Source organism: Emys orbicularis, chromosome 1, assembly GCF_028017835.1.
Source record: "Emys orbicularis isolate rEmyOrb1 chromosome 1, rEmyOrb1.hap1, whole genome shotgun sequence".
Classification (NCBI taxonomy): domain Eukaryota; kingdom Metazoa; phylum Chordata; order Testudines; family Emydidae; genus Emys; species Emys orbicularis.
Genome location: NC_088683.1, coordinates 87,583,851 through 87,603,669, shown reverse-complemented (window position 1 = coordinate 87,603,669; position 19,819 = coordinate 87,583,851). Strand labels below are relative to the sequence as shown.

Sequence of the window (19,819 nt, the reverse complement as noted above, 5' to 3'; positions counted from 1 at the left end):
GAGGAGAAGAAGAGGACCATCTGCCAGTGGGGGAGCGCGTAGGAATTCTACAGACCACCGTGGAGGGGGCCCTCCCGGACTGAGTAACTTTTGAACTGTGCTCTTGTGGTGGGAATCTAGACTGTGTTTGTGGGGACACAGAGGGTGTGGCGTGGAGCCTGCCCCCTGGTCCATCTGTGTCTTCCCCCCCCCCCCCAATCCCCACCACCACCATCATCGTTGCCCCCTCCACCACCCCCACTGGCTACTTACCATCTACCTTGAGCTCCTGCCTCTGGGATTTCAGCTGCTCACCTAGGCTTGCTACGCCCTGTTGCCACCATTGGGCCTGATACAGCAGCCAGCTTCCAAAGACTTTCCTTTTGTTACAAGCGCACGTGGGTGCATGTTTCCCCCCCCCCCTTTAGACTGACCCCCTCCCCCCTGCAGCAAGCCCCCAGCTTTGCCCCTGCTGCCTACGCATTTGCCCCTTGCTGCCTTTTACCCCTCCCCTTTGCCCCAACCCCTCGCTAGCTCCAGCTTGTTTGCCTGCCCCGCCCTTTCCCTCTGCAGCCTTTGTTTGTTTGACCCGCCCCAGCCTCTGAAGCTAGCCCCGTGGTTCCTCTGCCCCACTCCCAGCCTGATTGTTCCCCTTCCCCTGCGGTCACCTTGCATTGATTAGCCCCTCCCCTCGTGCGCCCATGTCCCCTCCCTTGCGCTTGTGCCCCTTCCCGTTTTAGTTTGACCTTGTCTCACTGCACCCCCCAATGCTGTTATATTCCCCCTTCCTTGGTGCGACTAGAGGAGCCGGAAACCCTCCCCGAGTCAGTGACTGACCCCTAGCCCTTGATAGTCCCGCTCCCATCCAGCCCACCCCTTTTTGGCGCCCTCCTCCCCTGCCTGCAGCCTAGCGGGGAGGAGTGGTCGACCTGCTTCCCCTCTCCCTGCCCCCTCCGGTGTTTGTTCTGCCCCCGTCCTCATTATGGCAGGGGACGAGGCGAGTGGGACCTCTCGGGCAGACCCTGCTGCCCCTCCTCCACCCGCCCCACCATCGTCCCCCCTAGCCTCTACCTCAACCGCCGCTGCCGTGCCACCTGCTAACGCCCCTGCTGGAGCGCCGGCAGCGGCAGATACCGAGGTGACCTCCGCTGCTGCCACGTCCCTCGCTCCCTCCAACTCTGGGGGAGCCCCCCCAGCCGGCAGGAAGGGCCAGGGCACAAAGAAAGGTAAAGGCCCCACCAAGAAGGCCAGGCCCTCCATGGCGGGGGCTGCCCCCACTGCCACGGCCCCGGCATCTCTCCCCGCTGTTCCCTCCAACAGCTCTGTAGGTGTCCCTCCCCCGGCCCCCAGGGCATATGCCCAGGTAGCGGCGGCCCCCCCGCCTGCCGCTGCATCATCATCTCAATCAACCACTGCCTCTGCTACCATCTATAGTGGCCGGGGCCCCTTCCCCACCTTGACTAGGAAGCACGGCGTCCGTTGCCTCCTGGTACCCGCCTCGCCCCACGTGGAAACCTACGTGCGGGCGTTGGCGAGGGTGGTGGGGCCCACGGCCATTGTGGTGGCCTCCAAGATGTACGGAAAGGTCATCTTCTTCCTAGCATCGGAGGCCGCCGCCCAGGAGGCGGTGGAGAAGGGCCTGGCGGTGGGGGGCGTGTTCGTCCCCCTGGAGCCGCTAGAAGACCTGGGCGCCCGACTGGTCCTGACTTCTGTCCCTCCCTTCCTTCCTAATGCCGCCCTGTTACCTGCCCTCTCTACCCTGGGGAGGCCGATCTCCGTGGTCAGCCCTCTCCCATTGGGCTGCAAAGACCCCGCCCTCCGTCATGTCCTCTCGTTCCGCCGGCAGGTACAGTTACAACTGCCGCCGGCGGCACGTGACGGTGAGGCGCTTGAGGGGTCCTTCTTGGTCCCCTACCAGGGGGCCCGCTACTGGGTGCATTATTCAACGGGGGAGGCCCGGTGCTACCTCTGCCGGGCGATGGGGCACGTCCGGAGGGACTGCCCCTTGGCCCGGCACGGAGGGGCATCCGGGACCCCCGAGCCCCGGCAGGGCGCCGGCCCCGTCATCGCCGGCGCCCCTGGCTGCCCGGCGCCCGAAGCCGCCCCTCCTCCTTTCCGGCCCAACAACGCTCCCGCTCGGGCCCAAGGGGTATCTCCCCTAGTGTGCCCAGACGAGCGGGAGGGCCCCGCCTCTGCCGCCTGCGATCTGGCGGGGCCTGTGGAGGAGGGTGAGGTAGGGATACCGCCGGGCATAGAAAAGGGCATGCCCCAGGGTGGCTCCTCCTTCCTACATGCTGCCCCACCATTGCCTCCCCGAGTCCCTGAGCCTTTGTCCTTGCTCCCTGACCCGACCCCTGTTAGCCAACCCCCGAATGATGCCATGGAGGGCTGGTCCTTAGTACAGGGGAAGCAGGGCAAGCGGAAGGCTCGAGCTCCGCTCCTCCCACCTGATGCGGTAGCCCCCCGGAAGACCAGGAAGGGGGGCACCGATGCCGAGCCTTCCACTTTGCCCCCTGCCGATTCCAATTCAATGGTGCCGGCTGGGGATGCCGTGGCAGCACTGGAAGGTAATATCGCCCCTCCTCCGGAGTCCCTTCCTATGGAAGCCCCTGCTGAGGCCCCTCTCGCCCCCTTACAATCTGAAGCCCCTGCAAGCACCAAGGCGAGCGTCGCTTTGGGTGCTGGCGGGGAGAACCCTGGGGTGGTGGAAGGTGATCTCCCCTCCATTTATGAGGAGATCGAGGCCCTGGGTCTGACCCCGGTTACCCAGGGGGAGGACAACCCTCTACCAGTGGGCCTCGATTTGAACGACCTCGCCTCGGCCCCCCTTTCCCCGTGTTCCGTCCCCTTATCCACTGCCTCCGTTCCCGCCTCCGAGGAGCCCCTGGACTCTTCCACCAACCAGGCCGCAGATGGCACCCCGCTAGCAGCCGCCGAGCCTCTTGAGGCGACGGCCAGTGCCACGCAGCCGGGACCCAAGTCGCCAGGGGACTCCCTCGTGGCTGAGGGGCAGCCAACCTCCTTCCCGGGTGGGGGCCCCATCGTTGATTTTCCACCTACAGATGCCGTGGCCTTACCATCTGCCTTGGAGCACGAGCCCGGCATCGCCGAGGGCCCACCTCCCTCCCCGCAAATCCCTGAGCCCATTTGTGGGGTGTTACCCCCCCCACCCAGTGGCCTGGCTGCTGGGACCCCCGATCCCAATATCGCCCCTTCCCCTGTCCCTATTCCTGATTCCAGCCCTACCCCTGACACTGACCCCGTCCCTGTCCCCTCCACTTCCCGTGATGCTTTTGCCGCCCCTGGGGCTGTCTCCTTCTATATCCCAGAGGATGACCCCCAAGGAGTGGCCTTTGTTTTTCCCTGTCCCGACCCACCAGGGGCTGCTATTTTCCCTCCGCCGCCCCCCATTGAGCCAGGATCTGAGGCGGGCCACGTGGCGTCGGCCCATCGGACGCCACGTCGAGGGTCTGCCCCCTGCTTGCCCGTCTCGGTGGGCCACGGGGCTGTGACAGGGGCCCCACTGGGGGAAAGCCATAGATCAGTGACCCCACCCCCCCATACGCTGAGAGAGGAGCTACGGGAGTTCCTTGAGGACGTCCGTGGCTCCCGCAACAAGGTACAGCTTGCACTCCAGCGATGGGGGGTTTTTCATCAGATCCTCTGGGCCGCGAGGGCCCTCATGGGAGAGGGTAAGAGGACCGGGAGGCAGGCCGCTGCGGCCTACCAACGGGTCCGCCTCTTCCGTGACTCCTTAATCGCCCACGGGGTAGGTCACGGATTGTTGCGCGGCCCGACGGAGGCCGTGAGCGTCTCTGCCGGCGAGGATCCCCCCCAGCCCTCCTCATGGCACCGATCATCTTTGCAACATTAAACACTCGGGGCTGTAGGATGGGTCTCCACAGGAGCCAGGTGCTCTCCTTTCTTAGGGAGGGGGGTACTCTGTGATTTTCCTGCAGGAGACCCATACGGATCCGGCCGCTGAAGCTAGCTGGCGGCTGGAGTGGGGGGACAGGGTCTATTTTAGCCACCTCACAGTTCGTACGGCTGGAGTGGCGACCCTGTTCTCCCCCGACCTACGGCCCGAGGTGCTGGGGGTCGCCGAGGCTGTGCCAGGCCGCCTGCTACACCTCCGGGTCCGCATGGAGGGGCTAGTGGTTAATCTCGTCAACGTTTACGCCCCGACATTGGGCCCGGAGAGGTTGTGTTTTTATCAGCAGGCGTCCGCCTTCCTCGGCACCTTGGATCCTCGCGAGTGCCTGGTCCTGGGCGGGGACTTTAACGCCACCCTTGAGGAACGGGACCGCTCGGGGACCGAGCAGCACCAGGCCGCCGCGGATGTCCTCCGGGAGATCGTCGAACATCACTCCCTGGTGGACGTCTGGCGTGACCACCACCCGGATGACGTTTCTACATTCACTTTTGTCAGGGTGGAGGTCCATCGGTCGTACCACTCCCGGTTGGACCGCATCTATATGTCACGCTTCCATCTTTCCCGGGCCCACTCCTCCAGCGTCCGGCCGGCCCCTTTTTCAGATCATCATCTAGCCACCGTGACAGCCTCTCTTTGCGCGGAGAGGCCGGGGCCGGCCTATTGGCACTTTAATAATAGCTTGTTGGAGGATGTGGGCTTTGTGGCGTCCTTCCGGGAGTTCTGGCTGGCCTGGCGAGGGCAGCGGCGTGCCTTTCCCTCGGCGCGGCGGTGGTGGGACCTGGGGAAGGTGCGCGCCCGGCTCTTCTGCCGTGACTACACCCGGGGCGCCAGCTGACGGAGGGATGCGACGATAGGGCAGTTGGAACGGGAGGTCTTAGAACTGGAGAGGCGTCTGGCCGCCAGCCCCGGTGATCCATCCCTCTGCGGAGCGTGCCGGGAGAAGCGGGAAGAGCTCCGGACCCTCGAGGACCATCGGGCCCGAGGTGCCTTTGTTTGATCCCGCATCCGCCTCCTTTGGGAGATGGATCGCGGCTCCCGCTTCTTCTACGCCCTGGAGAAAAAGAGGGGGGCCAAGAAGCACGTCACCTGCCTTTTAGCAGAGGACGGCACCCCCCTCACGGATCCGGCGGAAATGTGCGGGAGGGCCAGGGCCTTCTACGCAGGCCTTTTCTCCCCGGATCCGACCGATCCTAACGCTTGCAAAATGCTCTGGGATGAACTCCCGACGGTCAGCGTGGGCGACCGAGACCGGCTGGAGCTACCTCTCACTCTGGCCGAGTTCTCGGAAGCCCTCCGTCGCATGCCCACCAATAAATCTCCAGGCATGGACGGGCTGACCGTGGAGTTCTACCGCGTGTTTTGGGATGTCCTCGGCCCAGACCTTGTCACCGTCTGGGCCGAGTCCTTGCAGGGCGGGGTCCTCCCTCTTTCGTGCAGGCGAGCCGTGCTCACCTTATTGCCGAAGAAGGGGGACCTCCGCGATTTACGGAATTGGCGTCCCATCTCGCTCCTCAGCACGGACTATAAAATCGTAGCGAAGGCCATCTCGCTGCGGCTAGGGTCCATGCTGGCGGACGTGATCCACCCAGACCAGACCTACACCGTCCCGGGCCGCACCATCTTCGACAACTTGTATCTGGTCCGGGATCTCTTGGAACTCGGGTGTAGGGATGGTCTGTCGTTCGCCCTCCTGTCCCTGGATCAGGAGAAGGCGTTCGACAGGGTGGACCACGGGTATCTCCTGGGCACTCTGCGAGCGTTTGGCTTCGGGCCCCAGTTTGTGGGTTTTCTCCAGGTGCTGTACGCCTCCGCAGAGTGTTTGGTCAGGCTCAACTGGACCCTGACCGAACCGGTCAGCTTCGGGCGAGGAGTACGTCAAGGCTGCCCCCTCTCGGGCCAGCTGTATGCTCTGGCGATCGAGCCCTTCCTCTGTCTCCTCCGTAGGAGGTTGGCAGGGTTGGTGCTGCGGGAGCCGGAGCTGCGGCTGGTCCTGTCGGCATACGCCGACGACGTGCTCCTTGTGGTCCAGGACCCTGGCGACTTGGTGCGGGTGGAGGCTTGCCAGACCATCTATTCGGCGGCCTCCTCCGCCCGGGTCAACTGGGTCAAGAGCTCTGGCCTGGTGGTAGGGGACGGGTGGCAGGCGAGCTCCCTCCCACCCGCGCTTCAGGCCATCCGGTGGAGCGCGGGTCCGCTGCTCTATCTCGGCGTTTACCTTTCTGCCACGCATCCGTCTCCGCCGGAGAACTGGCTAGATTTAGAGGGCAGGGTGTCGGAGCGGCTCCGGAAATGGACAGGACTGCTCCGGTGTCTCTCCCTTCGAGGGAGAGCACTGGTGCTCAATCAACTAGTCCTGTCCATGCTCTGGTACCGGCTCAACACCCTGGTCCCGGCCCCGGGCTTCCTGACCACCCTCCGGACGTTGATTCTGGAGTTTTTGGTCAGGACTGCACTGGGTCTCTGCGGGGGTTCTCCATCTACCCCTGGAGGAGGGAGGGCAGGGCCTGAAGTGTCTGCACGCTCAGGTCCACGTCTTCCGCCTCCAGGCCCTGCAGAGGCTCCTTTATGGTGCAGGTAGTCCGGCATGGAGCGTATTGGCGCACGCCTTCCTGCGCCGCTTCCGAGGGCTCCGATATGACCGGCAGCTCCTTTGTCTCCATCCGAGAGGTCTTCCGCGAGGCCTCTCCGAGCTGCCGGTCTTCTACCAGGACCTCCTCCGGAACTGGAAACTGTTTTCAGTGACCAGGTCCGTGGCAGCCACCGTGGGGGCAGATCTCCTCGCGGAGCCCCTGCTACACAACCCCCAGCTTCGTGTGCAGGTGGCGGAGTCCCCCATGGTGCGCCAGAGGTTGGTCCTGGCAGAAGTCACCAAAGTCGGAGACCTCCTGGACTACGACCGGGGAGACTGGCTGGATCCCCTGACGCTCGCTCAGCGCATGGGGCTCTCCAGACCTCGTACTCCCCGGCGCGTACTTCAGGAGGTGAGGGCTGCTTTCCCGCCCGCTGCTCGGGACTATCTCGACCGGGTCCTGCGAGAGGGCACGCCCCGCCCACCCTCCACTCCGAGCCCTCCAGACTTTTTCATCGGGCCCCTGCCCCGTGGACCCAACCAGCCCCCTCCCCGTCCATTCGCCATGAGCCGGCTGCACCGTCTGCAGCCGGTTCTGTTCCGGACCGCGCCAAGGAAACATCTATACACGCTCGTGCTCCATGTTCTTCATGTCCTCCCACTCGCGTCCCGCCCCGATACAAAGTGGCGGGACCTTCTGCCACCTCTGGAGGGTGAGGAGCCCCGGTGGGCCAGCCTTTATTCTGCTCTGATCCCGAAGCCCACCGGGGACATCAGTTGGCGGCTCCTTCACGGAGCCGTGAGCACGGGCGTGTACTTGGCGCGGTTTACCCCTATCCCAGACACCTGCCCCTTTTGTGGCGTGAGGGAGACCCTGGCGCATGTTTACCTGGAGTGCGTCAGGCTGCAGCCCCTATTCCGGCTCCTCACGGATATTTTGTTAAGATTTTGGTTGCACTTTTCTCCTCACCTTTTTATTTATGCACTCCCTATCCGTCACCCCACAAAGTCGCGGGACCTCCTGGTCAACCTCCTTCTGGCCCTAGCGAAACTGGCCATCTATAAAACCAGAGTGAGGAGGTTGGCCGATGGAGTTTCCTGTGACTGTGGGACGTATTTCAGGTCCTCCGTTCTTTCACGTATCCGGGCAGAGTTACTCTGGGCGGCGTCCACTGGCTCCCTGGACGCCTTCGAGGAGCAGTGGGCGCTGTCCGGGGTTCTCTGCTCGGTGTCCCCGTCTGGTTCGCTTCGTTTGACCCTTTGACCTCACTCCTGTCCCTGTTCTTTTATTAGTTGTCCCCTGTAATTTTTTGGTCTCCAGGTCCTGTGGACCCCCCCTTAGGCTGGGGGGGATCCTTTAGCAGTGGGCGGGCTTCGTCCGCCCACTTCCTGGATCCCAATAGGTCTGGTCACTCAGGGAACAGAAAACTACTCATCCAGTGACCAGTATATTTGCCCTCTACCAGACTCCTGTACCCCACTAGTCTGGGTCTGTCACAACACACACATGCAACTGACAACGCACTCTTGATCTACTTCTTTGGTCTGTGATTGAACATTAAGTAGTCTACAAGTCGGTCTATAACGAACCAATCATTCTCTTTTGAGTTTGGGGCACAATTGTCTCTTGTTCCAACAGGATCCCTTGATGGCCCACAGAAGGCCAGGAGGAAAGATGTGACATTTTTGTAACATACATCAAAGGTGCCCAGGGTGGCTTTTGTATACTATGAATAGAAATATTTTGCAGTATAAACTAGAAGTGGGGTCTACAGTCCTGGAGCCTTTGAGAATGAGTCACTGAAGATATGTGTGAAAGTGATAGCTCTGAGGCTTGAACTGATAGCTCTCACTTAATGAGGACTGCTTCTTACTACCACTGGCTGATAAATCTGTTACCCCACGTCAGGCAGAAGAAAAACAAGGTCGGGGGCTAATGCAAGGCAGAAGGTTGTGAAGAAAATGAATATACAGTACAACTATGCTTATATAACTTTTTTCCCTTTGATTAACTTGGTGGGTGATAGTTCTGATATTACAACAAGGATTTTAAATAGATGATTTTAATATCTTCCATTAGGTTCCAATACCCTGCTACTTGATTGCGTTCGTGGTTGGGGCTTTGGAAAGCAGGTAAGTGTGTATGGTACACATTGGCTAAACTTTATCAATTACAGAAAGTTTGAGAGTCTTGACATTACTTGGACTCCTGATCCTAATTTGAAAAAACCTCTTGGTCAATGGAAGGGTGTTAGGATGCTCCTTCATATAACATTGAAGTATGTACTCCCCCCCGGAACACTGCTGAGCGTATTAGCTGTTCTTTAAGTCTTCATTTATTATTCTCACCTCTAGGAGTATCTAGCCACAACACAAGCGAGAATGCTACTGAGCCCACTCTCTCACTGTAAGGGAAAGAAATGGAATAGAATCCAGCCACTGAGTCTTTGTTCCTCTCTTCCCAGCCTTTTAGTCCTAAGAATAATCTAGAAACTATTCACTCACTAGATGAGCCTTTGTCTCCTCCATAAGTCATAATATACTAGCTTCAATCCGATCACTCATTTGCACAACGGTATGTTTTAATCTGGCCCAGAATGTTGGTGGTGGTGGTGCTGTATTAACACCGTACAATATTTTAAAAAGCATGAACTTCAGTTTATCCCCCATCTAGATAGTCAATGCAAAAAACATAATTTCCTGTGATTTGATTTTATTTGATTTTTTTTTTTTTAACTGCACTTGCATCTCTTTCCTACCTGTCCTTCTGTGGAGGACTAGAACATTAAGTCTATAAGCAAAGAAGTGTGTCTAAAATTAAATTAAATTAGTCATTCCTTCTCTCCTCTCTCCAATCCCCATTCAAACATATACAATAGCAGTGAAATGAGGGTGGTGGGGGTTTCTCCAGAACCTCTCCTCAGTAATATGGGCTACTGTGAGTATATTAAACTCATCCTCCACTATGCACTGGCTTCCCATATAACATCAATTCAAGTTCAGTGTCTAACTGAAATCTGTACTTCTACAGACAGATTGGCCCCAGGACGCTGGTGTGGGCTGAGAAGGAGCTGGTGGATAAATCTGCATATGAATTTGCGGAGGTTAGTTACAAAGAGTTTGCTCACTATTCACTCACTTTACATAGTATTAAGAATAAACAGTCAATACTACAATTGTTCTTATTTTAATTTTTTCCCCTCTCCTCACTTCCACCAAAGAACGTGTTCTGTTTTTCTAAAGGAACATCAAATAACTGCTGATCTTGCTATACAAGTGACAAGGCACAATCTTGCCATTGGTCTGCATGTGGAACTTCTCAAGCTGTCGAGAAATTTGTGTGTGGAGCATTAGGATCATACTTATAGCCTGTATTTACTAATTGTAATTACAAATCTCATTAAAAATCCATGTGAACTTTTGTTTCAGACTGAAGCCATGTTGAAAACAGCAGAAGATCTGGCAGGGCCTTATGTGTGGGGACAGTATGACTTGCTAGTCTTGCCTCCCTCTTTTCCTTATGGTGGTATGGAGAACCCCTGCCTTACTTTTGTGACGCCTACTTTATTGGTAAGTGTGAAATTTATGCACTTTATTCTTCAGCTTTTCATCAGAACCTATTCCAAAATCTATTCAGGTGTGCATAGAACTCTGGATTTATATTCCTTAAAGAACGATAAAATGATCCTTAGACTACCAGAGCCATAGAACTTACATGAAATAGATGTGTGTAGTGCATGAATTTTGAGTTTAACTTGAACCAACAAGGTAATTTGATTTGTTTGTCTATTCTAGGCAGGTGACAGATCACTGTCAAATGTAAGTATAAACTTTATTCAGGTCTTCAAACTAAATACTGTGTAACTTTAAGTTAAATCTTAAATCGTTCCTGGCAGAGAAGATATGAGATATATTTCTAAATCTTAAGTCTTCATTTAAACATCCTATATATTTTCTGTTAAATAGTTACAAAATGGAAAAATACATAGCAGGTCAGTTTAATACCAAGCTGTATTGCAAAAATTTCAGATGCAGGGAAATCTTCTTGTCCCTATCATGTTTGCAGAACAATATCATCTTTATAGGAGGAATCTCCTGCTTCCCATTTAACTATATTGACAAATGAAATGACCCTCTAAAACAGTGTTTCTCAAATGCGGCCACCAGGGGCTTTTCTTGTGCCGATAGCCTCCTGGAGGCTGTGTGTGTGTGTCCAAAATAGCGGCCCCACCCCTTTCCTGTTGCTCCTGGATGCACTGCCTTGTTGGTTGCTGGGGCCGCCAGCAGAGATTGGGCCCTGCTCCCTTCTGGAGACACCTGGGGCACAATGCTGGAGGAGCAGGCAGCTGGTGAGTTTCCCACTTTCCCAGGGATGGTGGGGCTCAGGCTTTGGCCTTCAGACCTGGAGTAGTGGAGGCGGCAGGCTCTGGCCATGGGGCTTTGTGCTCTGGTCATGGAGCTTCAGGCTCTAGCCCCTCACCCCCGACCGCCCTCGCATTGTCTCCCCCAGCCTCCCATCCAGGGCTTAATTTGTCCCCAGGCTTGGCAGAGCTGAGCAAGTCTGCTGTGAAATGTGATACTTGTATGTTTGTTAATATCACGTTTCACAACAGACTTAATAGCTAGGAATAAATCAATTACAATGATTTGGATGTGCATATTTATTTGTTTTTCCTAAAACTAATTAAGTATTTTCAGAAAAAGTGTGAGAGCGGCCACCAGCAAGAGTTGGTGGCTGCACTCTGAAGCCACCAAAAAATATGTCCTGAGAACCCCTGCATAAAATCTACAGCTCAGCCATTTAAAGCCTTTGAAAGTTCACAGCCATAATAACACTACATCTTATCAGAAACCTACATTACTATTATACTGAACTCACAGCCACTGTTCTCAGTTGGTCTTCCTTCTGGGCCATACTAGCATGTATGCTTCTATTGATTCAGTTTAATTAGATATGAGGCAGCAAAGTTGAAAGCTTCTGTCTCTGACCCAATTTAAGAACTGAGGGCTACAGATAATTAATCACAAGAATGTTAAAGGGAAGCAGTTTTTAGTTCTAAATAAATCCCACATATTTGAGTTAGGAATAGCCAAGCCGCTGGTAAAGCCATGTTAAAAAGTGTAACTAAATTGATTCTGGAGAAAAAGGTGGGATTCTTCAGGGTCCTATGCTAATGGTATTTATTGGTCACCTGTTTCTCTGGTATCTAGCCACTAAAACTGGTTGCAATAAGTTGTGCATAATTTTTTAATTGGAAATTGTACTTCAGTGCTTGTCCTAGTTATATTTTAATGTTTGTCTGGAGAGAGGAGTCTGATTAGCATTTCATCTAATTATTAAATCTTTCCAGTAGAGGAATATAGTCCCTTAAATGAACATAATATTGTAATGCCTTCCAACAGCAGTTCTAAAATGTTCAATGTGGACCACATTTTTAGTATCTCGTATGCTTCCCCATTCTATTCATGATCTCATGAATCGTATCTCCTCCCATTTGTAATGAAATAACATCCCTGAACTACAGCATTTGCTTACCTAGAAAAGTAATATCAGGAAAGTACTAAACACCTTAAATAATCTTTCTTTTAATGTGATTTAGCAGTTGGAAACCAGAAGAACTGGCACTATGTGACCAACCAGATCAGCGCAGCTAACCAGTGAAGGCTCTGTTGTCCATAGATCACAATTTGAAAATTACTTTTTCACAGGGTGTGTGGTGTGGGATATTGTAGCACCAGAGTGAATCTGATATCCAGAGACTGACTTACAATATATGGCAATCAGCTTTGAATATATAATAGTTAACCCATTGTGATTCCTGCTGCTGCCCCTCTTCCCTTCCGCCCCCTCTCCACCTCTTGGGATTTGACAGTATATTCTCTGGGGTAATCTAATGAAATCTACTTCTGACATGGGATGGGTTATTTTTTTTTTGTTTGTTTTAGGTTATTGCTCATGAAATCTCTCATAGCTGGACAGGAAACTTGGTGACAAACAAAACATGGGAGCATTTTTGGTAGGTGTAATACTGAGTGCATTACAAAAAATTGGCTCTTATCTACCATATACAAGCTCTGAGGAAATGTTTTGCCATCTCACATGAATTAATGTTCTTGATAATTCTCTAGGCTAAATGAGGGACACACAGTTTACTTGGAACGTAGAATTGGTGGACGGCTGTTTGGTGAACAGTTCAGGCACTTCCAAGCTTTGGGAGGTTGGAGAGAATTGCAAAATACGGTAAACTAGTTTTGGTAGAAGTTTATTGTATGTTTATGTTTAAACATGTTGTGGTCAAAGACCCCCACGCAGTGATTTTAGTTCAAAGACTCAAGCCTGAGGCCAGTTTATTGACATACATACCAGTGCACTGGGGTGCAGTCCGAAGACTGACACCCCGAGCAGCAGCTCGCAGGCTGCTTTATTTCGTCAAACCGCAAGCAAAGTACAAACAATAGTCATGAGTTAAGAAATTAGGGTTGGGGTTAGTCGCCCCCCCCCCCCCCCCCCCGTACCTTCCTCATTAATTTTCCGAGAAGTGGGTGTTTATTTGGGTAGGGGGCGCTTGGTGGTTTTCCCCAGGGGTGGTACTTGGCACCAGTTTGGGTACATTTCTCAAGACACATGTTATTTTCCAGGGTCTTTTGGTTAAAGATTAAGGGGGGGTTCCTATGGGACGCCTAATGAGGATCTATGATTGGCTATTTTTGCAGATAGCTGGAATCACGGAGTGGGTCACCGATCATGCAAAGGAGAAGCTGCATGAGTCAGTTTGCATTTAGCTAAAGTTACCTATTGCTTCGCACAAGCGGTTATTCTAGTTCATTAGCCATGAACATATTTCATTAGTGCTGCTGCTGGGCTTTTTATTCTTTCCCCCCTTGCCCCTCCCCCCTCCTCTGGACATGACCCTTGACCGGGTTTGGCAGGGAATTGTGAAGTCTAGTTCAGGCCTTAGGCCTGCCCTACTGTGTGTAAAGGCCATCAGCATAACAGATCTCTGTTGGAGGGTTTATTTCGGGGCCCACAGGTTCAAAGCTCTGGCTATCAAAAAGAAGGCCCCCCTGCTCTATTTCCCCACAAAACATAACTCATAAAAATTAAGTTGTTGTAACGTTTCCCTGAAATACGCAACAGAAAACGATAATAGTAATGCTCCTGAAAATCTTTGCGTTGGTAGTTGAGTACCAGTGTTCTCTCAGGTTTGTTTATGAACCAACAAGTTATATTGTTCAATATAAACATGACACTGCTAGATTACAGATGATGGGAACATTTTCAAAAAGACCTTAAGTCTCAGGGATCTTTTAAAGATCGTAGGATCTTCTGAAAGGCTGAATTTCATCCTGAACTACTACTGAATATTGCAACAGCTAGTGAATAACAGTGAACTCTTAATGTACAGGACATACTGCAAGAGTGTATACTTTTAAAACCCTTTAAAGCAATTAGCGTACCAGTGAGCAGCTAAAAGTTGCCTTTTTGTGATAGCCATAGCCAAGGCCACCCTTCTCAAACTTCAGATGTTCCAGTGTGTGATACAAGCAATTGAAATGTCTGAGAGAGAACTGAAATACACAACAAAGCCCAGGTGTTCCACACTGTACCAAAGTGAGTGTTGAACATCAGGAATCCTGATACTCGGTTTCTGTCTCTAGGAGGAGAATTTAAATGGTCGTGGTAGTTGCTTTTTTCAAAGACTTTGTCTCTGGCTTAACTTCTTAAAAATTGTCTATTTTCCCCCTTCCTCCAGAGCCTCCCAAAAGAAATGTCTCACCCCTTTAGGATTAATAGTTTTGTTGTTTATCCTGTCAGTAGCAACTTCTGTTTTTTTGAAGGACTAAATAAACTATCTATGATTTCAGTATGGGGAAAGAGGCTGTTGCCATGGGAACAAACAAAACATGGGAGCATGATCAAAAGGCCAGCATAGCTATGTTACTATCGCACCCCCAACTAACACAGCTATGCAGGCAAAATCTTTCATGTGGATGCAGACAGTTTAGCATATCATGTTTGGGGAGGTGGTTTAGCTGTACTGGCAAAAGGACTCTTTTTTAACTGGTATAAGCTGAGTTTTCACTAGGGGACTTTGCCAGTATAGCGATACCGACAAAGCCTTTGTAGTATAGACCAGCCCTAAGATGAAACGGATGGCTGGTAGTCTGTTCTAATTTGGGAACTTCAGCAAGGGGGATGAGCTAGAGCAGGGGTGGGCAAACTACGTCCCACGGGCTGGATCTGGCCCCTCGGGGCTTTGGATCTGGCCCGCGGGTTTGCCCCCCGTGGCGCCACGGGCCCTGCGCCGCTTTCAGCAGCGGCCGGCCCAACGTCCCTGCGGCCCCCGGGCCCTTGCCTTCAGACACTGCCCCCCGCAGCTCCCATTGGCCAGGAACGGGCAACCACGGCCAATGGGAGCTTCGGGGGAGGTACCTTGGAGGCGCGGCAAGGGCAGCGCATGCGGAGCCCTCCAACCCCCCCCCCCCCCCCCCCAAGGGGCCTCAGCGCTTCCTGGAGCGGCGCAGGGTCGGGGACAGGGCAGGCATGCAGGGAGCCTGCCCCCTGCCCCCCAACTCCCTTCCCTAAGCCCCCTGCCTTCACCGTGCACCCCTCCTGCACCCCAACCCCCTGCCCTGAGCTCCCTGCTGCACTCTGCACCCCAACTCCCTGCCCTGAGCCCCCTCGTGCACCCTGCACCCCAAACCTCTTCCCTGAGCCCCCTCATACACCCTGCACCCCTCCTCTGCCCCAGTCCCTTGCCCTGAGTCCCTTCCTGCACACCGCACACCCCGTACTCCCGCCCGCACCCCAACCCCCTGTCCTGGCCCTGCATACAATTTTCCCACCCAGATGTGGCCCTCGGCCCAAAAAGTTTGCCCACCCCTGAGCTAGAGCCATGTGCACCAAAGCACGGTAATTTTGGTCTTGGATGGAAGATAACTGTATAAGATGGCTGCAAATCAGTGCAAATTGTGGAGCCTTTCTGGGTGAGTATTTGTGTATAATATTGTTACAGATAAATACGCTTGGAGACACAAGCCCTTTCACTAACCTGATCCCTAAGCTGAATGAAGTGGACCCTGATGTTGCATATTCTCCTGTTCCATATGAGAAAGGCTTTGCTTTGCTTTTCTACCTTGAACAGCTTCTTGGAGGACCAGGTGAGTATTAATAGTTCTATTTTAAATAGGATTTTTATTTTGCTTTCAAACACTGGCTTTCCTTAATTGATACACTTTTTTTTTAACTTAGATGTCTTCATTGGCTTCTTGAAGGCTTATATTCAGCAGTTTGCCTATAAGGGTGCTGTGACTGAAGATTGGAAGAAGTTCTTGTATTCCTACTTCAAGGATAAGGTTAGATGGTGCTTCAGGCTAATTGAGATCCTACAATTGTGTGAAACTGGCAGCATGTATTCTACTTGTGGCATAGCTCAGGAAGCTGAAGATACTCCATATGGTCGAGTAAAATAGGCTGATAAATAAAGTATTACTGCCTTTTTAAAAGAGATGGCTTATATGCCTCTTCACCCTCATTCCTATATAGAAAATATGTAAAGATGTAGCATAAAATCTTACAAACATGGGTTTGGGTTACAGTGCATTTGTTCAAAATACAGTTATTCAAAAGTAAACTACATAGGAATCAGCACTTTAGATCAAGCTGTTCTTACAAACCAAAACAAAATATTTAAACTAACTTTGAAATTGCAAACTCTTTAGAGCAGTGGTCCCCAACGCAGTGCCCGCGGGCGCCATGGCGCCCGCCGGGGCATTTATGTGCACCCGCCTAGTGCCCAGCAGGAGAGAGAAGCCGGGGCCCCGTGCCTGACGGGGACAGAGAACTCAGGCTGTGGGTGCGGTGTTCTCTGTCCCCGGCAGGCGCGGGGCCCGCCTAGTGCCCAGCAGGGGAGAGAAGCTGCGGCCCCGCACCTGACGGGGACAGAGAACTCCGGGGCTGCGGGCGCCGGTGTTCTCTGTCTTCGCGGCTTCTCTCCGGCTTCTCTCGTCTCTCTGGATTCATATATTATATCATATTAAATATGATGTTTTTTGTATTATTTACTGTACAAATGCAAAATAAGCCTTGAAAAATTGTTGGCGCCCGCCACACTCTTCTGAAAACATGAATGTGCTACTGGCCACAAAAAGGTTGGGGACCACTGCTTTAGAAAAAAACATGTAGATGGTAAACTGAACAAAGATCTGTGTTGTTTGTAGGTGGATGTTCTCAACAAAGTTGACTGGAATGCATGGATGCACACCCCTGGCATGCCACCAGTAAAACCAACGTAATTGAGCTTTCTTCTCTTGTCTTTCTCACCTAAAAGTTTTGTGTTATTCCCAAACATCAATTAACTATTTGAAAAACTTTTACTAGAGCTGGTCAGAAAACTTCTACAAAACCTTATTTTCTGAAAATTTTTGGAAGTCTGGGGGGGGCAGGAATATGAATTCTGATAATTTTCCAAAGAGAGAAATGTTGGGGGAAGGCATGTCTTTTTTGTTTGTTTTTTGTTTGGAAAATTGCCACAGAAAATGGAAAAATTTCAAAGTGTAATAAGTGAAATTTTCCCAGTGGAAATCTCTGCAAGAAACATCCCTTCCCCCTCCTTCGCGCTGTCCAACCAGCTGGAGAGTGTACGACTTCTGAATATGTTTACATTCTGAGGTTGACTACAAGATATTGCTCCATCTGCGGTTAGTAGTGTATGGCACTATCAATGAGCAATAGCAATATTCACAACAGAAGTCACAAATACCATGAAGAGTGGAGTTACTGTGAAAAAGGAGAGCATGGAAATGCATTTCTGTGTTGACTCATTGTAGTAGATTTTCCACATATTGCATTGCAATATGAGGTGCACACCTACGTTATAAATAGACTTCACAGAATTTTAATTTTATTTTTTATAACTTCAACAGATATTGATTTTGTTTTTAGATTTTTATTGATTTTTAAATTTTTCACAGTTGTGGAAAATTGAGTTTTAAGCATTTTTTTTTTCAATTTTTATTGGTTTATATTTTCACAGTTGTGGGAAATTATGGGAGGAATCAGACAATTATTTAGTGACACTTTGAGATTCAAAAAGTTAAAGCCTTATAAACTGTTAAATGCAAATTGTCAACATCACATGTCAAAATAAAATATTCTTAAATCAACAAATCATACCATACTATTCATTTGCTAGTCCATTTGTAACAAGCCTCATTCAAAAATCTGAATCACCCAGTTTTAACTCTAATAAGTTCTCAAACACCATTTTGCTTACTTTGCCTATTTGTAAGTTTCAGTTGTTATTGATGGAAATTATTTCCATTGGTTTGTTTGTGTATGGTGAAATCTGTTTACCAACACTTACCGATAAAAATCTAATCCTTCCAAGCCCAATTATAGGTTAACTTGCCACTTTTACACTGCCTGTGCTACAATGCCCGTCAAATAAACTGGCCATGGGGAAGTTTAGGCTTGAAATTAGACGAAGGTTTCTAACAGTCAGAGAGGTGAAATTTTGGAACAGCCTTCGGAGGGAAACGGTGGGGGCTAAAGACCTCTCTGGCTTCAAGATTAGGCTAGATAAGTTTATGGAGGGAATGGTTTGATGGGATAACGTGATGTTAGTCAATTAGGCAATAATGTGCCATCGCTGGTAAAATGAGGGTCCGGCTGGAGAATCTTGCCTGTATGCTCGGGGTTCTACTGATCGCCATATTTGGGGTCGGGAAGGAATTTTCCTCCAGGGTAGATTGGCAGAGGCCCTGGAGGTTTTTCGCCTTCCTCCGCAGCATGAGGCAGGGGTCGCAGGCTGGAGGATTCTCTGCGACTTGAAGTCTTTAAATCACGATCTGGAGACTTCAACAGCTGAGTTAAGGGAAAGTGGGTGGGTCAGCTTTTGTGGCCTGCATCATGCGGGAGGTCAGACTAGATGACCATAATGGTCCCTTCTGACCTTAAAGTCTATGAGTCTATGAGTCTATAAATGCACTTGGAGTTATTCACATTTCAAAAATGTAATCCTTTGTTTTTCATCTTTATTAGATATGACATGACACTATCAAATGCTTGTGTTGCCTTGAGCCAAAGATGGACCAAAGTGAGTTGTTAAAGAATTCTGCAGACATCTTAATGATTTTTTTAACTATGACAAACTAGTTGTTAGTTCTATATAATAAGGGAAGGGCTCACATCATCCTCACTGGCCAAAGAAAGTAGTGTCTGGTGAGGGAAATGCTGCCACGAATTTTTGCATTATTTCATAGGCTAAACTTTCAAAAAGAGTCTGTAGAGGTGCTGCAACTTCTTGAAATGAGAAAATGCATTGTACATGTAAACTAAGTACTTACACAGCTAACTGTCTAGTGCATGCAGATAATGTGCAAATTGAGAATCCCATTGTGCATATTTTATCCTATGCCTTAGGACTGCAATTTCAAAACTTGTTTTGAAAGGCACAGATGTGGAAGTAAGTTTCCATTACTGATTATATGTTCATACTAACACTGCCCCTCCTTTATAAAGCAGGCAGTATGTACTCCTCGATAAAATTAAGCAACGCCAATTACAACAAATCATTGATCATTCGTAGTAACTTGCTTTTAGCTTTGCCAGGGAGTGTAGCATCCTTATTTTTGCCAACTTTGTGTGTTTTGGCCCTACTGCGCATTTGCTTCAACCTAATTCTCCTCTTGCCAAGATTCTTTTTATGAAAAAGTACACATTGCAATTGTTGTACTCAACTTTTGATATTTTTTAATAAGAATCTCTTAAACTTACTTTTCACTTTATTTCATTATCTTTAATAGGCAGTTAAATGGTGTAAACAAAAAAACCACTCCACAACCCCCACAGCTTTCTCATTTTTGGATTCTTTTTTGTTTTCTGTAACCTCATAACTTAAACCCTAAAAGCAGTATTTTTACATGAAGTAGTTTGAAATTAAATGCAGGTGTCCATAAACAAAAGCAGACAGATGATGTCTTTGCTGAAAAAGCCAATTACAAACTGTTTGTTGTGTTTATTTGCTTATTTAGGCCAAAGAAAGTGATTTGTCCTCATTCAGCTCAGCAGATCTAAAGGATTTGTCATCCCATCAGTTGATTGAGTTCCTGGCACTGTTGCTACTGGAGGTAAGTGCAGGCTAGGAGTAGTTTGACCTAAGAATACAAGCAAAGGCACAAATCTATTTTGTAAAACCAGGGAGTTCATACATTGCCCAACAATTCTGAAGATCCTTATTCATCCTACTTAAATCATTTGCTGTTCTTTGGGACAGCCAGTAAGAGGTCTCCAAAACCCATTCTTCCTTGATTATTCACTTGATGAGTAACATCAG

General features: G+C 50.7%; 1 protein-coding gene across 1 annotated transcript in view; it reads left to right on the top strand.

The window, feature by feature from the left end:
- Positions 1-19,819, top strand: part of LOC135876507 (leukotriene A-4 hydrolase-like) — a 40,100-nt gene that overhangs the window by 17,310 nt on the left and 2,971 nt on the right. Inside the window, exons 6-16 of the mRNA XM_065401745.1 lie at positions 8,563-8,615; positions 9,514-9,586; positions 9,912-10,052; positions 10,278-10,301; positions 12,429-12,499; positions 12,612-12,723; positions 15,500-15,644; positions 15,736-15,839; positions 16,704-16,774; positions 18,526-18,580; positions 19,518-19,613. Coding sequence (XP_065257817.1) covers positions 8,563-8,615; positions 9,514-9,586; positions 9,912-10,052; positions 10,278-10,301; positions 12,429-12,499; positions 12,612-12,723; positions 15,500-15,644; positions 15,736-15,839; positions 16,704-16,774; positions 18,526-18,580; positions 19,518-19,613 — 945 coding nt within the window. The remainder of the gene's footprint in view (positions 1-8,562; positions 8,616-9,513; positions 9,587-9,911; positions 10,053-10,277; positions 10,302-12,428; positions 12,500-12,611; positions 12,724-15,499; positions 15,645-15,735; positions 15,840-16,703; positions 16,775-18,525; positions 18,581-19,517; positions 19,614-19,819) is intronic.